The 23,334-nt window shown below is 42.0% G+C and overlaps 1 protein-coding gene across 1 annotated transcript in view; it reads right to left on the bottom strand.

Moving 5' to 3' along the window:
• The window catches only part of ADAMTS12 (ADAM metallopeptidase with thrombospondin type 1 motif 12), a 451,387-nt gene that overhangs the window by 72,518 nt on the left and 355,535 nt on the right, over positions 1–23,334 (bottom strand). Inside the window, exons 16-17 of the mRNA XM_064271103.1 lie at positions 21,408–21,546; positions 10,884–11,010 (exon numbers count right to left, since the gene is read on the bottom strand). Of these exons, the coding sequence (XP_064127173.1) occupies positions 10,884–11,010; positions 21,408–21,546 (266 nt within the window). The remainder of the gene's footprint in view (positions 1–10,883; positions 11,011–21,407; positions 21,547–23,334) is intronic.

Here is a 23,334-nt window from a genome sequence, read left to right on the forward strand (position 1 = left end):
TGGAGAGCCTTAGAATAGCTCTCTTATTTGTACCTTTAGCCACTCCCATACTAGAATTTGCTACAGAAGCTCTGAAAGCCAAAACACCAGCCGGTATCATCCTTCTACCAATATTACTCAGATAAGTGAAAGTCCAAATCTGAATTTGTTAAACTTTGCTAACAATAATAATTTTTTAAAATAATATCAATTTTTATAATTATTTTCTTTCTTTGTACTAATCTTTTCCCTAATGGCACTCACATTCCAAATTCAAATGTAGACCAATATAATAACCGTTACTCTGATATATGTACTGTTACCCACAGCGTCTCTATATTCTGACTGCATCCTGCTCATCCCGCCTCGTTTTCTCTTTCTTATCCCTTAAGCACACCGTGCTCTCCCCTGCCCCCACCTCTGCAAGGGATATTGGGTAATGCCTCAAATAGTTTTGGGTTGCCACAATCTGGGAGAGGGAGTGCTACTGGCATCTAGTAGGTTCGGACCACGAATACTGTGGAACATCCCCTATAATGCACAGGACAGCCTCCCACCACAAAGAATTTCCCAGCTCAAGCTATCAATAGCGCTGAGGTTGAGAAATCTTGGTTTAGATCATGTGCCATTCTTTTGTTTCTGAAACCTAGATGCAGCTGCTGCTAGGGTAGAATGAAGTGCTACCAGATGTTGCCTGAGCACTTTGGATATCTTGGGCACCACCACAGCTGCAGCCTAGCAGAGCTTTGCTTTGTTGTAAACCAGAGCTTGGAGAGAAGCCAGCAGGGAGCAGAGACTCAAATGACCTCTGTCTGGAGTCAGATACACTTTGATTCCACAGAATTTCTTTCTCAACAGGCTACTCCATCCTGGAACATGCTCTGCAAGATTTCTGTCCTGAAAGCCATTGCCTGGGTAATACATATTTCTTATGTTTAAATCATCAGTAAGTTTTATTACAATTAAAAAAAAAAAATCCATCTTGATTACTCCTTTGGGAAAGAACACAATGTCCAAATTGAATGAAGAAACAAGATGTCACTGAAGGAAAATGATCCAGAAATAAAAAAAAGATTAAAGCTTGCACATGAAATCCTTTGGGAGAAGAAATGACAGCTCTGAATGATGGCACGAACCTTTCAGATACCATGGAAATTAGGTGACAGAGGAAGATGTTGCAACTTGAAGTCCATATCCAAGGAAACTACTGCACTAAGCTTGCAATAAATAAATAATATCAACAGAGCAATCACCATTTATTATTCATTTATTCTTTAAAAAGCAAATTAACTTAATTTCGTTTCTTTAAGGGAGCCCTGGTGGCGCAGTGGTTAAAGAACTCAGCTGCTAACTGCAAAGTTGGTGGTTCGAACCTACCAGCTGCTCAGAGGGAGAAAGATGTGGCAGCCTACTTCCATTAAGACGCTATGGGGCAGTTCTACTCTGTCCTATAGGGTTGCTATGAGTCAGAATCGACTAGACAGCAGTGGGTTTGGGTTTGGGTCTTTAATGTCTTTGCAAATCTGCACGCACAATTTAGCTTTGGCATCAGACTTTTTCTTCGTTTATAACATTTTAACTGTATTTTCATGAGTGGGAAATATTTTAAATTTGAGGGGCTCTTGTTCTAGTGCTGAAAACTGCTTACCCCGAGATTCTGGCAGTATGGGAGTGTAAGTACAGATTTCTCAGGAGACAGAATCCAGAGTCTGGTTCAAATCCAGACTCTACTGCTTGTAGCTAAGCTACCTCAGGCAATTTTTTTGAATATCTAAGGCTTTAGTGCCCTTATCTGTCTAATGAGTATAAAAATATCTACCAATCAAGGTTGCTAACAGGATGAATTGATATGGCAATATGGAAAGGGCTTGGAAAATAGTAGGCTCCTAAAATTGTTTTTTTTTTTTTTTTTTTAATTGTTAGTTTCCTTTCTACCTTTTCCCCTGGGGCATGACATTAATTTCTCTACACTCTCATCTCTTCGTATACCACATAGGGATAATATCTACTCTCCACACCCTGACTAAAAACTAGTTAAAAACCAACCAGTTACCCTGGAGTCGATTCCAACTTATGGTGACCCCATGGGTGTCAGAGTAGGATTGTGCACCATATGGTTTTCAATGGCTGATTTTGGGGAAGCAGATTGTCAAGCCTTTCCCCCAAGGTACCTCTGGGTGGACTCAAAGTTCCAGCCTTTCAGTTCACAGCTGAATGTATGAACTACTTGTACCATCCAGGGACTCCAAAACCTGGATGGTACAAGTATTTTGGAAAGCTGAAATGCAATCATAATGACAAGGACTTTTGTAAACTAAACTTTATGTCTGATTTTTTTTTTTTAATTGTGTTTTAGGTGAAAATTTACAGCTCACGTTAATTTCTCATGCAAAAGTCTATACTCATATTGTTATGTGACCCTAGCTGCAATCCCTGTAATGTGACAGCACACTCCCCCTTTCCACCCCGGGTTTCCCACATCCACCCAACCAGCTCCTGTCCCTTTCTGCCTTCTCACCCCACCTCTGGACAACAGCTGCCTATTTAGTCTCAAGTATCTACTTGAACTAAGAAGCACACTCTTCACAAGTATTATTTTATGTTTTATTGTCCAGTCTAATCTTTGTCTGAAGAGTTGGCTTCGGGAATGGTTTTAGTTCTGGGTTAACAGATAGTCTGGGGTCAGGTCTTCTGCAATTCTTCCAGTCTTAGTCAGACCATCAAGTCTGATCTTTTTACTAGAATTTGAGTTCTGCACCACACTTTTCTCCTGCTCTGTCAGGGACTCTCTGTTGTGTTCCCTGTCAGGGGAGTCATTGGTGGTAGCAGGGCACCATCTAGTCCTTCTGGTCTCAGGTTGATGCAGACTGTGGTTTATATGGCCCTTTTGTCCCTTGGGCTATTTTCCTGTGTTTTTGGTGTTCTTCATTCTCCTTTGTTCTAAGTGGGTTGAGACCAACTGACGCATCTTAGATGGCCGCTTGCAAGCTTTTAAGGCTCCAGCGGGTCTGAATGTTTTATGGAATTCTATTAGCTTGCGTATCCTGCTTCACTGAGAATGAATTTTGGATTTTAGAAATTGTGCCTGTTATGTATTGTTATCCATTCCCTGTTGCATACAATTGTCTTACTCCCGCTTATATTGCCAGTGGTGGCCAGCCTCCAAGAAGGCCTCTGTGAATCCCTACCTTCTCTTATTCATGTCCTTGTTTAGTCTCCTGGCATAATGAATAGGCCTGACTTGTGTATCCAATTTTGCAGAAATGATGTATGATTTCCATGGCCAGGTCATAAAAGATACTGTAGGTTCAGCCTATCTCTCTTGGATCACTTACTGCCAGCTGTTATGCTTCCAGCACAACAGCAGAAGCTGGGGAATAGAATGGGTTGTTCTCCTTCCTTCAAGTGAGACCATGTGGAATGGTCCTGTTGGTGCCATTGGGACTGCCCAGTGGCTGTCTGGTGGCCCACCTCCAGTTTAAGGCTGTCAGTACTTGTATTCTGACCTTACTATGTGAGAAGGGGCTGTGTAATTGATCCACTTGAATATTTTGCTCTGAAGCAATAAGCTTCATCCATGTGCTCAGCTTAAGAAGCTGTTATGTATTGAATTATGTCCCCCAGAAATACACGTTGGAGTCCTGACCCCTATGCCTTTGGATGTAATCCTATTTGGGAATAGAGTTTACTTTGTTATGTTAATGAGGCCATATCAGTGCAGGATGTGTCCATAACCTAATCACTTCTGAGTGATACACAGAGCAGCATAGACATAAAGGCAAGGAGGCACAAATGGGGGTGGGGGGGAGGGAGATAGATGCCACATGAAGATCCCCATGGGACCCACGGATGCTGGAAGAGACAAAGATCTTCCTCCAGGCTGAGAGAGACCCCGTCAGAGCTGGTGCCCTGAATTCAGACAAGTAGCCTCCTGAACTGTGAGAAAATCAATTTCTGGTCTTTAAAGCCACCCACTTGTGGTATTTCTGTTACAGCAGTACTAGGTAACTAAGACAGAAGCATTCTAGGAAGAAAAACAAAAAACAAACTCCATGGCAACTAACAACAACAACTTGGTTCTGACAATGCTGTTCACTGCATCAAGAGATGGAGAGATGTCAATTAACTACAAAGCACCAACGAGGGCAGGGACCCTGTGGACAGGCGGCCAGGATGCAAGGACTGGGCAAGGATTTTAGACACCTGGCTGCTGGTCGCACTTCTGACAACAGCCTTACCTTGCGATGTTTATGTATCTCGTAATGCCTGCCGGGCTGTAAGGTTCCTCAGGGAATGACATATTTGTGCCATTCCAGAAGAATCTCCTGTCACATACCCTGAGAAAACCCTTATCACATGGTCTTCCAAATGTTAGAGCTTCTGTGTCTTAGTGTAGGGGCTCTCCTCTGCCCTTTCCTGCTTTTTTCATTAAGTGGGGATTAAGCTGTCTCTATTAGTGTTTTCTAAGGCCGTTGTTATAAATTGTCACAAACTTGGTGGCTTAAAACAACAGAAGTTTGTTTCCTTACGGTTCTGGAGGCCAGAAGTCTGAGATCAGCATCACTGGGCCAAGATCAAGGTCTCAGCAGGGCTCAGGGTTGAGTTCCCTCTGGAGGCTCTAGGGGAGAATCCACTCCTTGCCTCTTTCAGCTTCTGGTAGCTACCAGCATTCCTTGGCTTATGGCTGCACCACTCCAATATTTACAGTCAATATCTTCAAATCTCTCTATGCTCTGTCTTCACATCACCTCATCTGTGCATGTGTGAAAATTCTTTCAGCCTCTAGTTTTGATGGCATTTAGGGCCCACTTAGATAAGCCAGGAAACCCTGGTGGCATAGCAGTTAAGTGCTATGACTGCTAACCAAAAGATCAGCAGATCGAATCCACCAGGTGCTCTTTGGAAACCCTATGAGGCAGCTCTACTCTGTCCCATAGGGTCGCTATAAGTTGGAATTGACTCGATGGCAATGAATTTGGTTTGGTTTTGGTTGGATAAACCAGGATAATCTCCTCATCTCAAAATCCTTAACTTAATCACATCTGCAAAGACTTTTTTTTTTTTTTGTCATATGAGGTAACAATCACAGATTCCAGGAATTAAGACATGGATATCTTTGGGGAGGGAACATGTTTGGCTGACCACACATAGGGACCAGGCTGCTCCTCTGTCTACCATGCTCGAGTCTCAGCTCCTGCCCTTTAGCCTCTGGATTCTTGTCCCCATAGCCATCTCCCTCTAGCATCCTTGAGTATATAATATTATAGGTACATTTGGTAATACTTAAACCTGAAAATTCTGGTAATTGGAGTATCGAGGTATGTAGATAGCCACCTTATGGGAAGTGAATTCTGAAAATAATAAAACCAAGTTTTTAGCTATAGGTGAACAATGTTGGGTACAGATTGATGTCTGTTCTAAAACAGAGAGCCAAATAGTACAGCCAGGTTCTTTCCTGTCTTGCTTTTATGTACGTGGCCAATGTTCCCAGCTCTACCCTGGGCCTCAGCAGGTGCGTGCTTGCATCAAACTTCTTTAGGTGCCCACCACACCTAGCACAGTGCTTGCTTTGCTTCTGACATGGCTGGAGCAAGCAGAGAACTAACTACACAGCTGGAGTTACCACTCCCATTAAGAACACAATTCTCTTTGGATGGTCTCCTGTGTGTAAAGGCGACCATGGGCTCTATAGCCAGCCAGTCCTGGGTTCAAAGCTCCACCACTTACTACTTTCATGACACGGAATGAGTTATTGAAAAACTTTTCCTCTTTAAAATTGGTATAACGATAGTTATTTTTCAGAGTAGAGTATGGATGAGAATATATGAGCCATCTCTAAAACATGGCCAAGAGCGAGGTAGCTGCTCCATAAATGACAATGGTTCAATGGTGTCATGGATTGATTTATGTCCCCCAAAAAATGTGTGTATCAGTTTGCCTGGGCCATGATTCCCAGTATTGTGTGATTTTCCTATGTATTGTAAATCCTGCCTCTGTGATGTTAATAGGGGAGGCTGGGCAGCAGTTGTGTTAGTGAGGTAGGACTGAATCTACAAGATTGGATTGTGTCTTGAGGCAATCTCCTGAAACATAAAAGAGAGAAGTGAGCAGAGAGACAGAGGGACCTCATACCACCAAGAAAGCTGTGCCGGGAGCAAAGTACATCCTTCGGACCCAGAATGCCCGTGTGGAGTAGCTGCTAGTCCCAGGGAAGATTGACGAGAAGGCCAACAGAGAGAGAAAGACTTCCCCTGGAGCTGATGTCCTGAATTTGGACTTATAGCCTACTTTACTGTGAAGGAATAAATTTTCTTTGTTAAAGCCATCCACTTGTGGTATTTCTGTTATAGCAGCACTAGATGACTAAGACAAATAGTTATTCCCACCATTGTGTATCTGATGGGAAATAATATCAGGTTGTTGTTTTTGTTAGTTACCGCTGAGTCGATTCCAACTCATGGTGGCTTTATGTATAAAAGAACAAAACTCTGCCTGGTTCTGTGCCCTCTTCATGATAACTGGTAGATTGGAGTCCATTGTTGCAGCTATTATGTCAATTTATCTTACTGAGGGTATCTTTCATTTTGGTTGGCCCTCTGCTTTGTCAAACATGATGTCCTTTTCTAGCAAGTGGTTTTTCTTGATGTGTCCAAAGTAAGTGAGTCAAAGTCTCACCATCCTCACTTCTAAGGCACATCCTAATTTTATTTCTTCTGAGACTGATTTGTTTGTCCTTTTGGCAGTCACAGCATTTTCAATATTCTTTGCCAACAGCATAATTTGAATACATTGATTCTTTTTCTGTCTTCTTTTTTTCACTGTACAACTTTCACATGCATATGAGACTTGGGCCCAATATTTGCTGACTATTTATATTACAGAGCTCTAGTGGTGCAGTGGTTAAGAACTCAGGCTGCTAACCAAAAGGCTGGTAGTTTGAATCCACCAGCTGCTCCACGAAATATTATATTTATATAAACATATATATTGTATGGAAACCCTGGTGGCATAGTGGTTAAGTGCTATGGCTGCTAACCAAAGGGTCGGCAGTTCATATCCACCAGGCACTCCTTGGAAGCTCTGTGGGGCAGTTCTACTCTGTCATATAGGGTCGCTATGAGTCGGAATCGACCTGACGGCACTGGGTATGTATGTATGTATATATTTATATAAATATGTTTATACTTACATTTGCTGGTAACAGTAAGGCCAAAGAAGTCTACGTTGAAACCATAAAAATGAGAATGTGAGCCCCAGGGATAAAATCAGATTCAGGAAATCAACACCTACAGTTTCAAGAAGGTAGCCAATCCAACAAAGAGTATGGTTTTGAAAAGCGAGGGAAGGATTCTGGGTATTGTGCGGTAGTTACTATCTAATAAGTGCAAAGGAAATTATTGGCAGAAGGTCAGTAAGTTTGGGGGAGAGTAAGTAAAATGGAAGCACATGAACTCTGTAGGCTAACAGGCTATTGATCATCTCTAAGAAAGGTTTCTCTTTCCTGGCTTACTTTTCCCTGAGAGGGCATTGTAACAACTGCAGTTATATACCAAACTTAGTGCCGATCTAATCTTCCCTGATGTCCTAGTTGTTTCCAGCAAAACAGCTACAGGAGCAAGCTACAGTAAGGTGAGGCGATTGCAGCACCTCTGTCTGCCTCAGCAGACGTGGGGTTTGGCTTGGACCTCACAGCCCATTTCTTTTTGCTTCAGAGTAACAACTGTGGGCTCTAGAGCCACCAATACTCAGGAGCAACCACACAACTGCGTAGAGAATAGACCTTCTGGCTCTGAGATGAGATGGCCCTGGCATCTGGGTCCTGCTTTTTGAACCTATAAGAGACTGCCATTGCTTTCCTTGACAGACTTGTCTAGACTCTTCTTTTTTACCTAGTTCTTTGGAATTTATCACATTCTTCAAAATTCAGCCCAAATAGTCACTCCCTGTCTAACTAAGCTCCTCAAAGTATGCCTGCTTAGAACTGAAATGAAAGACTGATGGAGTCATTACATAAAGACCTCTCTTTCCTTTCCTTCCCTGCCCTCTCCCCACTTATTCCCTTCCCTCACTCCCCTCCCCTTCCTTTCTTTTTGTCTGTCACATACCAAAAAAAAAAAAAAAAAAAACCCAAACTCGTTGCTGTTGAGTAGATTCTGACTGATAAGCTCCACCTAATAACACCCAGCTACTTTCCAGGATCCCAGTATTTTGAATGAATATGATTATCAAATGAATATCTCTTCAACAGTAGTTCTCAACTGAGGATGATTTTGCTCTCTCCCCTCCAGGACATTAGGCAGTGTCTGGAAACAATTTTGTTTGTCAAAACTTGGGAGAGGGGTGCTATTGGCACTTAATAGGTATAAGTCACGGATGCTGCTAAACATACCTACTCTTCATTTATTGATTATCTCATTATCTGACATTTTGCATTTATGACAATAGTAAAAAAGCTACTGTCTACTTTGCAAATTAATGATGTACATCTGGCAGTAATAAATGCCAGGGTGTGAGGCAAGAGTAACACTGGCTATGATGCTTAAGGTTATGTGTCAACTTGGCTAGGCCATGATTCTCAGTGGTTTCACAGTTATGTAATGATGTAATCATTCTCCATTTTGTGATCTGATGTGATCATACTCTATTTTTGAGTAACGCTGATTTTTGCATAACGACCTGGTCTTTGGAACCTAACCATGTCAATAAGTGAGGAGTAAGTGTACAGTGTACAGGACAGCTCCCCAGGACAAAGAATTATCTGGACCAATTAGTCAAAAATGATAAGTCTTGCTGTATGAGTATGCTTTTCCAGGCAGCTGTAAGTAGGACAGGACACTGTGATGTGATGGTGCTGAAATCCAAAGTGTTCTCTGAAGGATACTGTTGCACTGGTAAAAAGCCCTTGGAAAAGCCAATCCAAAGAGCTTTTGGGTGCTCTACATAGTATTCTCTTCAACAATGCTTTGGGACATAGTGTTACCAAATAATTAAACACAGACCATGCCAGCTTTATAAAAAAACTGTTCTCTGAAAAGAAAATGTCTTCACCCACTGACTGCTGCAGAGTCCAATGACAGCCAAAGAAACCTCTAACAGCTTTCCTGTACTTATTATAATAACAAGAGCACACCAGCCAAAACCAAAAACCAAACCTGTTACTGATAGGTCGATTCTGACTCATAGCAACCCTACAGGACAGGGTAGAACTGCCCCATAGTATTTCCAAGGAGCGGCTGGTGGATTCAAACTGCCAACCTTTGGTTAGCAGCCAACTACTTATCCACTGTGCCACAAGGGCTCCAACTAGGCCACACAGTCCCCCTTTATTATTGAGTATTAGAATACTATGCCTTCAGAAAAACAAGGCATTGGCGAAAAACAAGGCTCTAGGAATTGATGAACTACCAATTGACATGTTTCAATAAATGGATGCAGCTCACTCAACTATGCCAAGAAATATGGAAGACAGATTCCTGGCCAACTGACTGGAAGATATCCATATTTTTGGCAATTCCCAAGACAGGTGATCCAACCGAATGTGAAAATTATAGAGCAATATCATTAATATCACGTGAAAGCAAAATTTTGCTGAAGATCATTCAAAAACAGCTGCAGCAGTATATCGACAGGGAACTGCCAGAAATTCAGGCTGGTTTCAGAAGAGGACATGGAACCAAGGATATCATTGCTGATGTCAGATGGATCCTGGCTGAAAGCAGAGAATACCAGAAGGATGTTTACCTGTGTTTTATTGATTATGCAAAGGCACTCGACTGTGTGGATCAAAACAAATCATGGATAGCATTGCGAAGAATGGGAATTCCAGAACACTTAATTGTGCTCATGAGGAACCTTTACATAGATCAAGAGCCAGTTGTTCAGACACAACAAGGGGATACGGATTGGTTTAAAGTTAGGAAAGGTGTACATCATGGTTGTATCCTTTCACCACACCTATTCAATCTGTATGCTGAGCAAATAACCCAAGAAGCTGGACTATATGAGAAAGAACGGGGCATCAGGATTGGAGGAAGACTAATTAACAGCCTGCGTTATGCAGATGACACAACCTTGCTTGCTGAAAGTGAAGAGGGCTTGAAACACTTACTAATGAAGATCAAAGACCACAGCCTTCAGTATGGATTGCACCTCAACATAAAGAAAACAAAAATCCTCACGACTGGACCAATAAGCAACATCACGATAAACAGAGAACAGATTGAGGTTGTCAAGGATTTCATTTTACTTGGATCCGCAATCAACAGCCATGGAAGCAGCAGTCAAGAAATCAAATGATGCATTTGTATTGGGTAAATCTGCTGCAAATGACCCCTTTAGTGTTGAAAAGCAAAGATGTCACCTTGAAGACTAAGGTGCGCCTGACCCAAGCCATGGTATTTTCAATCGCCTCATATGCACATGAAAGCTGGACAACGAATAAGGAAGACCGAAGAAGTATTGATGCCTTTGAATTGCAGTGTTAGTGAAGAAAATTGGATATACCATGGACTGCCAAAAGGATGAACAATCTGCCTTGGAAGAAGTGCAACCAGAATGTTCTTTAGAAGCAAGGATGGTGAGACTGCGTCTTACATACTTTGGACATGTTGTCAGGAGGGATCAGTCCCTGGAGAAGGACATGATGCTCGGCAAAGTACAAGGTCAGCGGAAAAGAGGAAGACCCTCAACGAGGTGGATTGACACAGTGGCTATAACAACGAGCTCAAGCGTAACAACGATTGTAAGGATGGTGCAGAACCGGGCAGTGTTTCATTCTGTTGCGCATAGGGTCGCTATGAGTCAGAACTGACTCAACAGCATCTAACAACAACAACAACATTAGATTACTGTTAAATTAGGCATAATTCTAGGCAGATAGAGTTCTAGTTGTTAGCAATGGTTACCTGGGTGGACAATCCTTTTCATGGCACTTCTTCTGCCTCCCATTGGGCTGGGTTTCTGGGTCACAGAATGTAGCTTTCACCACTCCTCGGCCTTTCTTTACACAATGGGCAGTCTGTCGACGGACACCTGGGGGGTCAGGCAGAAAGATTCATACATATTCAATCCTAAACCCTCACACTCAGTTTCCAGTGAGCCACCTAGTCATGTCAAGCAATCATGCTTATAGCTGACGGGAAAGTTGTCAAAAGGAATTTGGTATGGAATGTAGGGACGAGGAATGGCAACCTCTAATTATCACCCTCATGCTGCAGTGGGGTGGAAGGGGCATTGCACAGGAAGGACTGCAGATAATAAAAGTAGATTACTGCATTCCTTAAAGATCATGGACATTGCCATCAAGCAGATTTAGGATTGTATCTCAATCAGTCCCTTAAATTCTCCTAACTTCATGTTCCCCAGTAGCACGCTAGGCATAATAACAGTACTGATAAGGTTACATGTATAGCACCAAGTACAATGTTTATCACCTACCAAGTATGTAATAACTACTAGAGATTATTATTAGCTACTAAGCACTTTGTGAGGGATCAGAAGAAGTTTTCTGAACCTGAATCGGATCTTGCCTTCAAGCAGGTGAGTCTTAAAACCAACACTAAAGCATTCAACAGATTATTCTTTGAGCCCCTACTACATGACAAGGTTCTGTTTTAATGTAGGGGTATATAAAGATCTTTAAAACAGAGTCTCTGAGTTTAAGAAGGTTATAATCTAGCTGTGGATACTAGACTAATACACATATGCTAAATAGAAAACAACAGATTTGAATAACCATAGCAGGTACCATCACCAGGTGTTACAAGGCAATTACCACGTTGTTACCTTAATAAAAATATGTAGGAGGTAGGGATTTTTATATTAGTTGGGTTTAGTAAACTCTGAAAGATGAGAATAAAGTTCAAAGTAACATTGTGATGTTTGAGACATTATGTTTTTAAAGTATAGAGATTTAAAATATTGCTGCCTTCTGAAACCAGAAAGGTTGTATAAATAAGAGAAGCTTGCTGGGGTGGCAGGGTCCGTAGGCAAACAAAGTACACCTGTAGGCTGGATTTGGCTTTAGATATGTATAGAATAATAGCTAACACTTATAGTGCTTGTCTTGTGCCAGGTGCACTTTTACACATGTATATACAGGGTCACTATGAGTTAGAATTGACTCCTCAGCAACAGGTTTATATATGTATATAAGGGAGTCCCTGGGTAGTGCAAATACCTAAGTGCTTGATTAACTGAAGAGCTGGCAGTTAGGACCACCCAAAGGGGCCTCAGAAGAAAGGCCTGGTGATCTGTTTCTGAAAGGTCACAGCAGAGGAAGTCCTATCGAGCACAGTTGTATTCTGCATTGCATGGGGTCACCATGAGTTGGAACGGACTCAAAAGCATTTGGTTTATATGTATATACGTATAACCTATTACCTATTATGATCTATAATAACCCAAACTTCACAACAATCCAATGAAGAACAGCACTATTGTTATCACCATCTGACAGATGAAGAAACTGAGGCACAGTGCCATGACATAGGTTGAGGAAAGAAGTGAAGAAAAAAAAAACCAGCATCTTTCTTGAGAGGGCTAGTTCTTAAAAGTGAAAAAAAAAAAAAAAATCCATTGCCATTGAGTTGATTCCAACTCATAGCGACCCTAGAGGACAGAGTAGGACTGCCCCACAGGGTTTCCAAGGAGTGGCTGGTGGATTTGAACTGCCAACCTTTTGTTAGAAGCCCAATGCTTAACCACTGCTCCGAAATGTGGAACACTGGTCGAGAATACCTAAGAAGGCTGGCTCCCTGAGCTCCCAGGGAGGCTAGGCCTTGAGTGAACCCGTCAGTGTGCCAAACTACAGACCTGGGTGGTCCTAAGCAGTCCAACAAACTGCCACCTCTTCACAGAAACCCTGGTGCATAGTGGTTAAGAGCTACAGCTGCTAACCAAAAGGTTGACAGCTCAAATCTACCAGGTGCTCCTTGGAAACCCTATGGGGCAATTCTACCTTGTCCTATTGGGTCTCTATGAGTTGAAATCGACTCGACGGCAATGTTTTTTTTTTTTTTTTTTCCCTTCACTTTCAGCTGAGGGGCTTCTTGCAGTCACACAGCTGACAGCCTGAACTAGAGCAAGCACCCCTAACACTCCTCACCTCATACTACCTCACCATGGATTCATTCCAGCTGAACCTCCCAGGCTGGCTTTCAAACCCAGAGCAAAACTAGATAGCACCTCATTATGTAGAAAATGGTCAGAGGAAGTTGCAAAACAGTAAATGAATCATTTAAAATGAACCAGTGATATTATTGCTCAACAAAACAGGATTTTATTTATTTATTTATTATTGAGAAAATTCCCTTTTTAGAAATGACAGGTAACCTTTCAACCACTATGGCTTTTTCAGTAGACTCTGTGTTCTTCTTTAGTATTAAAAATAAAACACTGTCGAGAGTTGGAAACAATATTATAGAAGGAGATTTTATGGCACAATGAGCTAATCCAAAGTTATCATTTGGGAGAAGACAAACATCTGTAGAGACATCTTGTTGTTAGCTGCCATCGAGTAGGCCCCGGCTCATGGTGACCTATATACGACAGAAGGAAACACTGCCCTGTTCTGCACCAATCCCATGATTGCACAATTATGATTCATAGGGTTTTCACTTGCTGGTTTTTACGTACCAGGCCTTTCTTCCTTGTCTGTCTTAGTCAGGAAGCTCTGCTGAAATATGTTCATCATCATAGCAACATGCAGGCCTCCACTGACAGATGGGTGGTGGCTGTGCGTGAGGGACATTGGCCCGGAACTGAACCCTGGTCTCCTGTATGGAAGTGAGAATTCTACCACTGAACCACCGCTGTTCCCAGAGACCTGTTAGTGTCGCATAGATAGAACCTGGAATGGTTGAAGTCAGAAATGTGCACATTTATCTGCCATTGTAGGGCAGGAAAAATAAAAGCTTAGATGATTAGAAATTTCATGAAAACATTGGGTAGTTTGGCAAACTCTCGATGTCAGAACATGAAAGGAAAAGGTAGTATGACTCCAAGAGGTTGGAAACATCCCCCAAAAGGCTCGTGTGTGTTGCATGAGCAGCACAGCTAAGTGTGCTCCATGTACCTGACCCCAGAGTAGGAGGAGGGCATCAAGCCTTAACATAAAATACCCTTTAGAAAATCAATACCATCTGCATGAGCCTATCAGCTGAACCACCAGTGACATGAACAGATAGATTGGCCAGGCAGATGTGGTCCAGTGTATAAGTGAAAATTGCTATCTGTCAGCATTTCTCTGTTGAAATTAATGGTCCTAATGACTCTTCTTATGTTCTCCTAGCCCTTGAGGTCTCACATGACTGACACCAAGCCAAGTCCAAATCTTCCAACCTATCTACCAGTTGCCATCGAGTCAACTCCGAATCATGGAGACCCCATCTGTGTCAGAGTGGAACTGTGCTCCATAGGGTTTTAGAGGGCTGATTTTTCAGAAGTAGAGCACCAGACCTTTCTTCCAAGGCACTTCTGAGTGGACTCAAATCTCCAGTATTTCACTTAGCAGTTGAATACATTAAACATTTACACCACCCAGGGACTCCAATCTTCCAACAAGGGGCCCCAAACCAGTAGCTTGATTTCTCCAATGTTATAGGAGAGCACTGATTGGTCAGGTGTCTCTTCCTCAGTTCTGATGTTTGTGGGTTAATTTGGTAAAATTTAATCTATAATTTCACTGCTAATCAATTTATGGCTAAAAAATAATAAAACAAACAAATCAAACCCAAACAAACGAATAAACCGAGGAGCCCTGCTAGTCCTTACTTTTCCTTCTCCGCATCACTTGTACAAGCTGTGTAGAAAAAAATATAAATCATGACATTCAGACCATTTAAGGGGCAGGAACCTGAACTATTTGATCTCTGGTAATGCCTTCTACATTTTAAAATCAACAAATCCATGAGAGGAAGGAAAAGTTAAAGTTTTATCACTGGAAATCTTGGATGATAGAAGGTTAATATAATTTCATAGTTAATTTAGAAAATAGTTTGTTTCAAATGTTGTCAAAATGTTTCCAAATTATATTAGTTCATATTGACTCAGGAAATGTGTATGTGACAGGTTTTATTTTCCAAAGATGGCTTCAACAATAATCTCTCATGTAGTATGCTCTCCTACAATGTGACCTGACTGTTCCCCCAGCAATATATACAGTCTATCTCCCTGCTCCTTGAATCTGGCCTGGCCTCATATGTAACCAACAGGAAACAGAAGAAGAAACACTGTGCAACTTCAGAGGCTAGATCAGAAAAGGCCATACGTGTTGCATCTGGCTCTCCTGGAACAGTCACTCTCAGGACACTCCAGCCACCATGGTGTAAGAAGCCCATGCCCTTGGAGAAGCGGTGTGTAGGCACGTCAGTAGACAGTTCCAGGTGAACCCAGCCTTTGAGCTCTCCAGCCAGGGGCCAGTCATGTGAGTAAAGGAGCTTCCAGATGATTCCAGCCCCCAGGCATTCAGGTCATCTCCAGCCATTTGATTCAACCCCAACCATTGAAGACTTCCTAGCTGAGGCCCCCAACACTGTGCAGCAGAGATGCACTATCACCACTGTGCCCTGTCTAAATTTCTGACCTGCAGATTCTGTGGCTGTTTCACTACACGAAGTGTTGGGTGGTTTGTTACATAGCAGTAGCAACTGGAATGCACTCAGTAAATGTTAGCTTTCTTCCTTTCTCCAGTCAAAATCTGGAGCTGCAATCCACGTTGGCTTGCTAGTAGTCTAACCACTACTAATTTTAATGATGGTGCATCTCCATCTCTCTCGTGCTATACTTCTTCTGTTTGTGCTTCCAGATCCACTCATACCCTTTTCCACTTTGCTCTGGGGCTGGGGAGGCTGGCCCTATGGATTGCCGTGGCTTCCAGTTGGGTTTGAGAAATGGAGGCATTGTCTCTTGGATAACTGCTCTTTCCCCTATCCCTTCAGACCTAGGGATTATAGTTTCACTCTCTCCATCTGCCCCCCACCTTCCCACTGGTAAGGGCAGGAGCTCTGAATTACCTTTTTGGTATCCCTAAACCCTAACCGCATCTTTGAAAACAGCCAAATTATTTAGTTTGAGTGTGGCATCTGTCTCCTGCTGGGGACCCTGACTGTTAACATTTCCTTTGCAGTAAAGAACTTGAACTATTAATCTTGAGTGACATACTCACTAATTAACTTGGTAAACCAATTGCTGTTTTGATGGAATCTTTCTCTGGTATAGGATATTGTAATGCCTCTTGGGGAGGGGGTTAGAACCAGGTCATCATTTTAAGAGCAGTGATCATTATGTATCACTACAAATGCAGAAAGTAAAATAGATTAGGCTGCATCTATATGACATGGCCTTTTCCTGGAAATTAAAGAAATTAATGATATTGGATTTTTATTCAGCTTGTCACTTTTCCCTTTCTCTTAGAAACTGAACACTGTCAAAAAAGAAATTCTAATTAATTAGGAATGACAGTCAATCAATATATTGCCAGAGCACTAACTGTCTGAGAGCACTTATTTGAAAATACGTTAAGCAAAAATCAATCACGTTCCAAGATATATGAGGTGCAAATGTGATAATGTTCTTTCCAGAGAATACTGAGTCCCTTGCACCATGCTGCAATAAGAATGGACCCAAGCAGATATAAATACTTGGTAAATCTTATTGGACACTATCAGTGAACGGTCAGTTAAGCACCTTCACTTTTAAGGACTATGTTCATCCATAAACCTAACTCTACTAATTGTCATCAGTAGAGATTTGTCATGGATTGAATTATGTCCCCCCAAAAATGTGTGTATCAATTGGCTGGGCCATGATTCCCAGTATTGTGTGATTGTCCTCCATTTTGTGATTGTAATTTTATGTTAAGAGGATTAGGGTGGGATTGTAACACCACCCTTACTCAGGTCACCTCCCTGATCCAGTGTAAAGGGAGTTTCCCTGGGAAAGGGAAGCAAGCAGAGAGTTGGGGACCTCACACCACCAACAAAGCAGCACCAGGAGCAGAGTGCATCCTTTGGATACGGGGTCCCTGCGCCTAAGAAGCTCCTCAACCAGGAGAAGATTGAGGACAAAGACCTTCCTCCAGAGCCAACAGAGAGAAAAAGCCTTGCCCTGGAGCCGATACCCTGAATTTGGACTTGTAACCTACTAGACTGTGAGAGAATAATTTCTCTTTGTTAAAGCCGTCCACTTGTGGTATTTCTGTTATAGCAGCATTAGATGACTAAGACAAGATTATATCTTGATATAAGGAAAAAGTAAAGTTCCTTATGTTAAAAAAAAAGAAAAAGTGAATGAACAATGATATAGCTTATCATATTCTCAAATCAAAGATGTAAAATAGAAGGAACATGTTATATGGTTAATGTAGTACATGCAAGATATTCCTAATTCAAACATTTAAGTTAGGAAGAGTACAGAGAAAACGACTGAAGGCTTCATTGATTTTAATAACCCATGGCAAAGAAAATACAAGATTTCCTTTTATGTCTAAGTTTAGGATCAAAGAGGTAGAGGATATTTAATTATATCATCTGCAAGAGATTCATGGTATTGTATACTCAGCCTTTGAAATACCTACAAAGAGCACAATCCCTTTCTTTATAACCATTTAAGTGAGAACAATACCAGTAAGCACAAGTTAAATGTTATTTTAGCATACATATTATAATCCTCATAAAATTGGACGTAGGCATTGGTTTTAATAAGGTGAGATGGCAACAAGACTGTGAATCAGTAGAGAGCTTTGTCACTACAAGCCCTCAAAATGCAAAGAAGTAACATTAACTCACAGGAAGAAGGAAAGAGTTTTCCAGGGAATCCTATAACCATCTATCTTGTTCACCAGTTTATCTTAACTACTAACTTTTTATTTCGGTTACCTTGGTCTTTCTGGCTCCCTCAGCTCCTTCATCTCTGTTGTTCTTGCTCAGTGAGTTCAGGCTTGTCCTTCACAGTGAAGGCTCTGTCAGGGAAAGCTTTGATCCCATCACGACAAGACCTCAAAGACATTCAGAAGTGTGTATGTGTGTGTGCGTGTGTGTGTGTGTGTGTGTGTGCGTGAGAGACACCAACAATCATGCTATCAACAGCAACACCACTAACACCAACACCACATGTGTCATGTGCACCCCCACACACGCATGCACATGCGTGCACACACACGGCACACAGCGTGCACAATAAAACTGCAGTCAGAACTGGTTGTGGATCCTGCTTTTGACACTTACTTGCTGAGTGATCTTGGGAAAATTACCTAAGCTTCCCAAGCCTCAGTTTCCTTATTCTTATCTTCAGGGTAGAGATAAGGCTACAGTTGTTATTGCAAATCAAATGCAAATGAGACGACGTGCCCTGATGTTCCTGGCGCAGGAGTTAATGCACTGTAGGCCTTTGGCCAGTTCTTTGAACCTGCATCCAAAGCTTCTTTGTATGTAGCCGCTCACGCCCTCATGGGGCATTAACTCCCTCCGCTGGTCTGCTACCTGCACATCTGAGACCCAGGTTGATTTCACACCTTAAGGTGAGGGAATAGATCAAAGTTCCTCCGTCCTCATCCTTCTGAGATGCAATATCCATCCTGCAAACAACTGACCTCTAAGTTACACAACTCATTTTTTTCCTAATTCAAACGTTGGCACTGACTTGAATAACTACAAATATTAATTAGATTTCAGTTAATGAGGTTTAGTTATATTGTTATCCTTCTCTGAAATCCCACATCTCAGAATAACAATAGGACTCAAAATCAATAGTTCCCCTCTGTCCCCCACACCCCACATAGTCCTTGAAATGACAACAAACCGATTGCATTAATTGACTGCCATGGTCAGAGGTAGCTTATAAGAAATTATGGAATAAATGCTCAAACAGGAGTATTGGTGGTGCTGGGAAACATGTTTAATGGTGTTAGGTAGGACACGTTTCCACCCTACGAAGGGTCCATTTTCAAAGGGTACCGCAGTGCTTCTTCCCCTTATGTAGCCAATGCACACAAATCAGATAAAGTATACTATTAAAGGAAAACCATGGCCTGCAGTATCTCACAACACTCACAGGTTAACAAGAAAGGCGGGCAGTCAGCATTTCACAGAGCACAGCAAGCAAAGCCAGCCTTCAGAGAAACCAGCGAGAAACTCTGAGCAAGCATATTATTAGAAAACAAATCTAAGGACCTAGAAAAAAGGGAGAGACAAATCTCTGGTGCCTGCATGGGGTAAAAATGGATTGGGACTGAGGAAACAAGCAGGACAAGAGACTATTATATTAGCCACCCTGACTAAAAGTTCTCATTAGTTCATTCATGAAGGAGAACTAAAAGGTTATCAGACTTTCACTGTATACTACTTATAGTTGATGTACGTATTTATGCACATGGTAAAATACTCCTCATTTCACAGCATGTGTTAAATCTGTCTCAATAAATTAGATTATCTTTATTAAGTCCAAAATCTAAAAAAAAAATGTATCTGGGTATTATTACAGGTCATTAGCTGGACCTGGTTGACTCTACCTGACAAGTATGGTTAGGGTCCTTGTGATTAGACAGCCAGATGAATCAGCACCAATATGAGTGTGCTTTGAAAAAGTCAAAGCAGTATCTAATTCGGATTTTTTCAAAAAAGTGAATTCTGTCTTCCAAACATTGGCATAACGTCACAAATCAGGATCAGAGTGGGTTATGTGCTCCTATTTACGACTGGCATGATTTATCAAGGCTATGTGGACACATCTCAAAGTAAATGGTTACTTTGAGCTTTAGGGGGAAACTGTTGGTTAGAACTCAGAACTAGATCCGGTAAACATAAATATCTGCTCTACACCTGCTTATTTCCAATTAATGTAATATATTTTCTAAGGCAGCTTAAAAGAACTATTTGAGTTACCTGGAAACTCTGGTGGCGTAGTGGTTAAGATCTACGGCTGCTAACCAAAAGGTCTGCAGTTCAAATCCACCAGGCTCTCCTTGGAAACTCTATGGGGCAGTTCTACTCTGTCCTATAGTGTCGCTATGAGTAGGAATCGACTCAATGGCAGTGGGTTTGGTTTTTTTGTTCCAGGAGCTCTCTATGGTCTATAGAGGTTTCAACATTTGCCTTTTTCTACGGAACATGATGTTCCTTGAACAAAGGACAATGACTAACTCCAGAGAGAATTCAGGCAAGTGGGGTGAAGGGAAACTTAAAAGTCTGAGAGAGGGCAGGGAAAGTGCTCTCTCTTTTGTTTAAGCCAAAGTTGTACTTATAGACCTGATAATGCAGAATGGAAGAAACCACCCAGCACGAAATGGCAGAGGCCACATTCAGAAGTGATGACCCATTTTCTAACAGCAGTGCCATTACTATGTGTTTTACAGGACACAAGAAAATTCTGGTTAGAATGTATTACAGCTAAAAGGCTTGGCAGCACTGGGGTTACAATGAAGCAAACATGTGGCTTGTACATTTCTCTGAAAGTGAGCTTGAGTTTTTGCCAAAACATTTTTTGTTTAATAAGGAGTCCTGAAGCTGCCTATTGAGACAAGAATCTGTGTCAAACCATTTCTGCAGATGTTTCTTTACAGATAATGCATTGAGTGACCTTTCCTTGCTGATCTTTCGATGGGTGACTCAGTGCAATTTCTTTCAACAAGCCTTCTGTAATGGATGGGACCCTTGTTATTCCCCACCCCCCCCCCATATGTGCCCATATGGCTAAAGCTAACCAATGAAATGTGTCACTCCCAGGCTGTTAAGAGCCAGTCTGCCTCTTCCATCTCTCTCCTCCCCTGTGGGGCAGCTGGAAGCCATGAGCTTCAAACATCTCAACTACGAGAGGAAGCAGGGACATCCAGCCTGCATCAGATTTCGAATCAGTAAAAATTAAACCTTCCTTGTGCTTAACTACTGAGATTTTGATTTCTTTGTTACTGTAGCAGAGCCTATCCCATCCTGACTGATACTTGGCAGCAAGTGAATCTCTCCACTGCTTGACTTTGTGAGAGAAAACTAGGCAGTAGATCTAAAAATCCACTAAATTGGAGAAGGAGGGAGAACACTGGGCTTGGAGTCAGAAGAGTTCATTATGGTTTGCCTTTGGCCATGATTTATAGCATGCCTTTGGTTGAGTTGTTTGACTTCTGTTGTTCTGGGGTCCTCAACCAGAGCAGTGGCTTTGAAGTCTTTTTGTTTTTCTTTTATAAAAGACATATAACCCTTTCTTTAAAAAAAAAATAAAAGCCTCTCACAGAGACCAGTATATAAAGCTGATAAAAGAAAAGCCACTTTTCACTTGAGATCAGGCCCCTGCACATCCATGGCACACAGGGGCCCCTGGGGCATCTTTGTGGACCCCTGCAGACCCATGGGCACAGAGTGCAGACCACTGGCTTAGATGGCCTCTAGTGGCCCGTTCTGCAGCTGACATGGTTTCACACCGGGAGCAGCGTTTCTCACCTGCCCCGCATGTTGCGCTGCACTCCGTCCAGCGGCCATACTGCCAGAAGTACTCCAGCTTCTCCACGTCATTGTCAAGGCCATCTTTCCGGATGGTGTACTCATACTTGATGCCGGGGTTAGTCACCTGGAATAGGAGCTAAAAGGAAAGAGAGGGGTCATGTCAAATCTGTCATGACTTCATACTCTAAACCACAATCACATAAAACACAACACAGTGCTCATCATTTTAAAGCAGTTATGGAGGTATGCATTGGAACAAATAACATCTAATGAATATGTATCTATATCTACATCTATGTTTATTATCTCCCTATCTATCTATCCATCCATCCATCTATACACACATACACACACACACACACACACATACATATGCCCCTGAGTGGTGCAAATGGTTAAGCACTCAACTACTAGCTGAAAAACTGGAACCTACTCAGAGACATCTCAGAAGACAGGCCTGGTGATCTGCTTCTGCACTCATTGGTTTGCCATGAGTTGAAATCAACTCAATGGCAAAATAACGTACATATACACACACATTTATATATTCTCCATTCTATTCTATACACACACACACACACATATAGACTGAATTTTCATGGTAATTTCAGTTCATAAAAATGGTAAGGTCTAGTCATACAGGGATTACTCTGAGGGAATGATGAGGAGTGTCCTTTCCGACAACAGGCTTTATAAGTCATTTTGTGTCCTTGTGTACTTACTTTGTGATTATGGGTAAATTACTTAACCTCTCTGTGCCTTAGTTTCCTAATCTACAAAGTGAGGATAATAATAAATCCGTTGCTGTTGAGTCAATTCCAACTCATAGAGGTCCTATGGGTCAGAGTAGAACTGCCCCATAGGATTTCCAAAGAGTGGCTGGTAGATTCAAACTGCTGATCTTTTGGTTCACAGATAAGCTCTTGACCACTGCTCCACCAGGGTTACCTAGTCCCTACTAATAGAGTGGCTGTGAAGGTTAAATGAATAAATTCATGTAAAGTGATTAGAACCCTGCTTGGCATGAAGTTAGCACTCAATACCCATTAACTGTTGCCATTGAATCGATTCTAACTCATAGCGACCCTATAGGACACAGTAGAACTGCCCCATAGGGTTTCTAAGGATTGGCTGGTGGATTCAAAATGCCAAGCTCTGACTGCACCATCAGGGCTCTAGCACTCAATAAGAGTTATTTTTATTATTGTTTTTGTCGTTGCAGTCTTATGCCCTTCTCCAGGTCTCTGGTTGCTTAACTACTTTAAAGCATGGTAGTTCTGAGGTACACATATGCATGGGTTTCAGCCAGTGTGGCACTCTTGGGGCTTTTCCCTCACTTCCCTCAACTGCAAGTAGTCTACTTACCACATACCAAAAATTGACTCAATTTCAACTTACAGGCAGTGAACGGGATACTCCCTGGGATTACAAGTTCCCATATATAAATCTTTTCCACGTGGCCAGGGCAGGTGTAAGGCCTGCCTGACATTGGTGGCTCACAGCTACCAAGCCTGGCTCTCTGGTTCTGAAATGACCTCCCTCAAACTTCTGAATATGGCTGTATCTGATCTTGGGCCATCTGTCATCCCCAACCTGCCTTGTCTCACCTGGTAGAATCATTCCTTTCCTTTCCTTTTCTACAATTATTTGCTTCACATGTGCTTTTGAAGAACACATACTGCATCCTAACTCCTTCGTCCCTCAAGAGTTTCATAAAGTCAAACTCTTTGTCTGAGGACAACCACATAATAACATGTAAAAGGACCAAGTTGAACTATCACTACTGCTGGAAAGCTACTTGGAAACTCATGCCACACCAACAACGGACCAATGTTATCCTTTTTATAGCTAAGGAACAGTCATCCTCAGCCTGTGTCAACTATACTTGACACAAAGTTCAAACCTCCTAATGGATAAGTTTAGA

The sequence above is a fragment of the Loxodonta africana genome, chromosome 2 (genome assembly GCF_030014295.1).
Source record: "Loxodonta africana isolate mLoxAfr1 chromosome 2, mLoxAfr1.hap2, whole genome shotgun sequence".
NCBI lineage: Eukaryota > Metazoa > Chordata > Mammalia > Proboscidea > Elephantidae > Loxodonta > Loxodonta africana.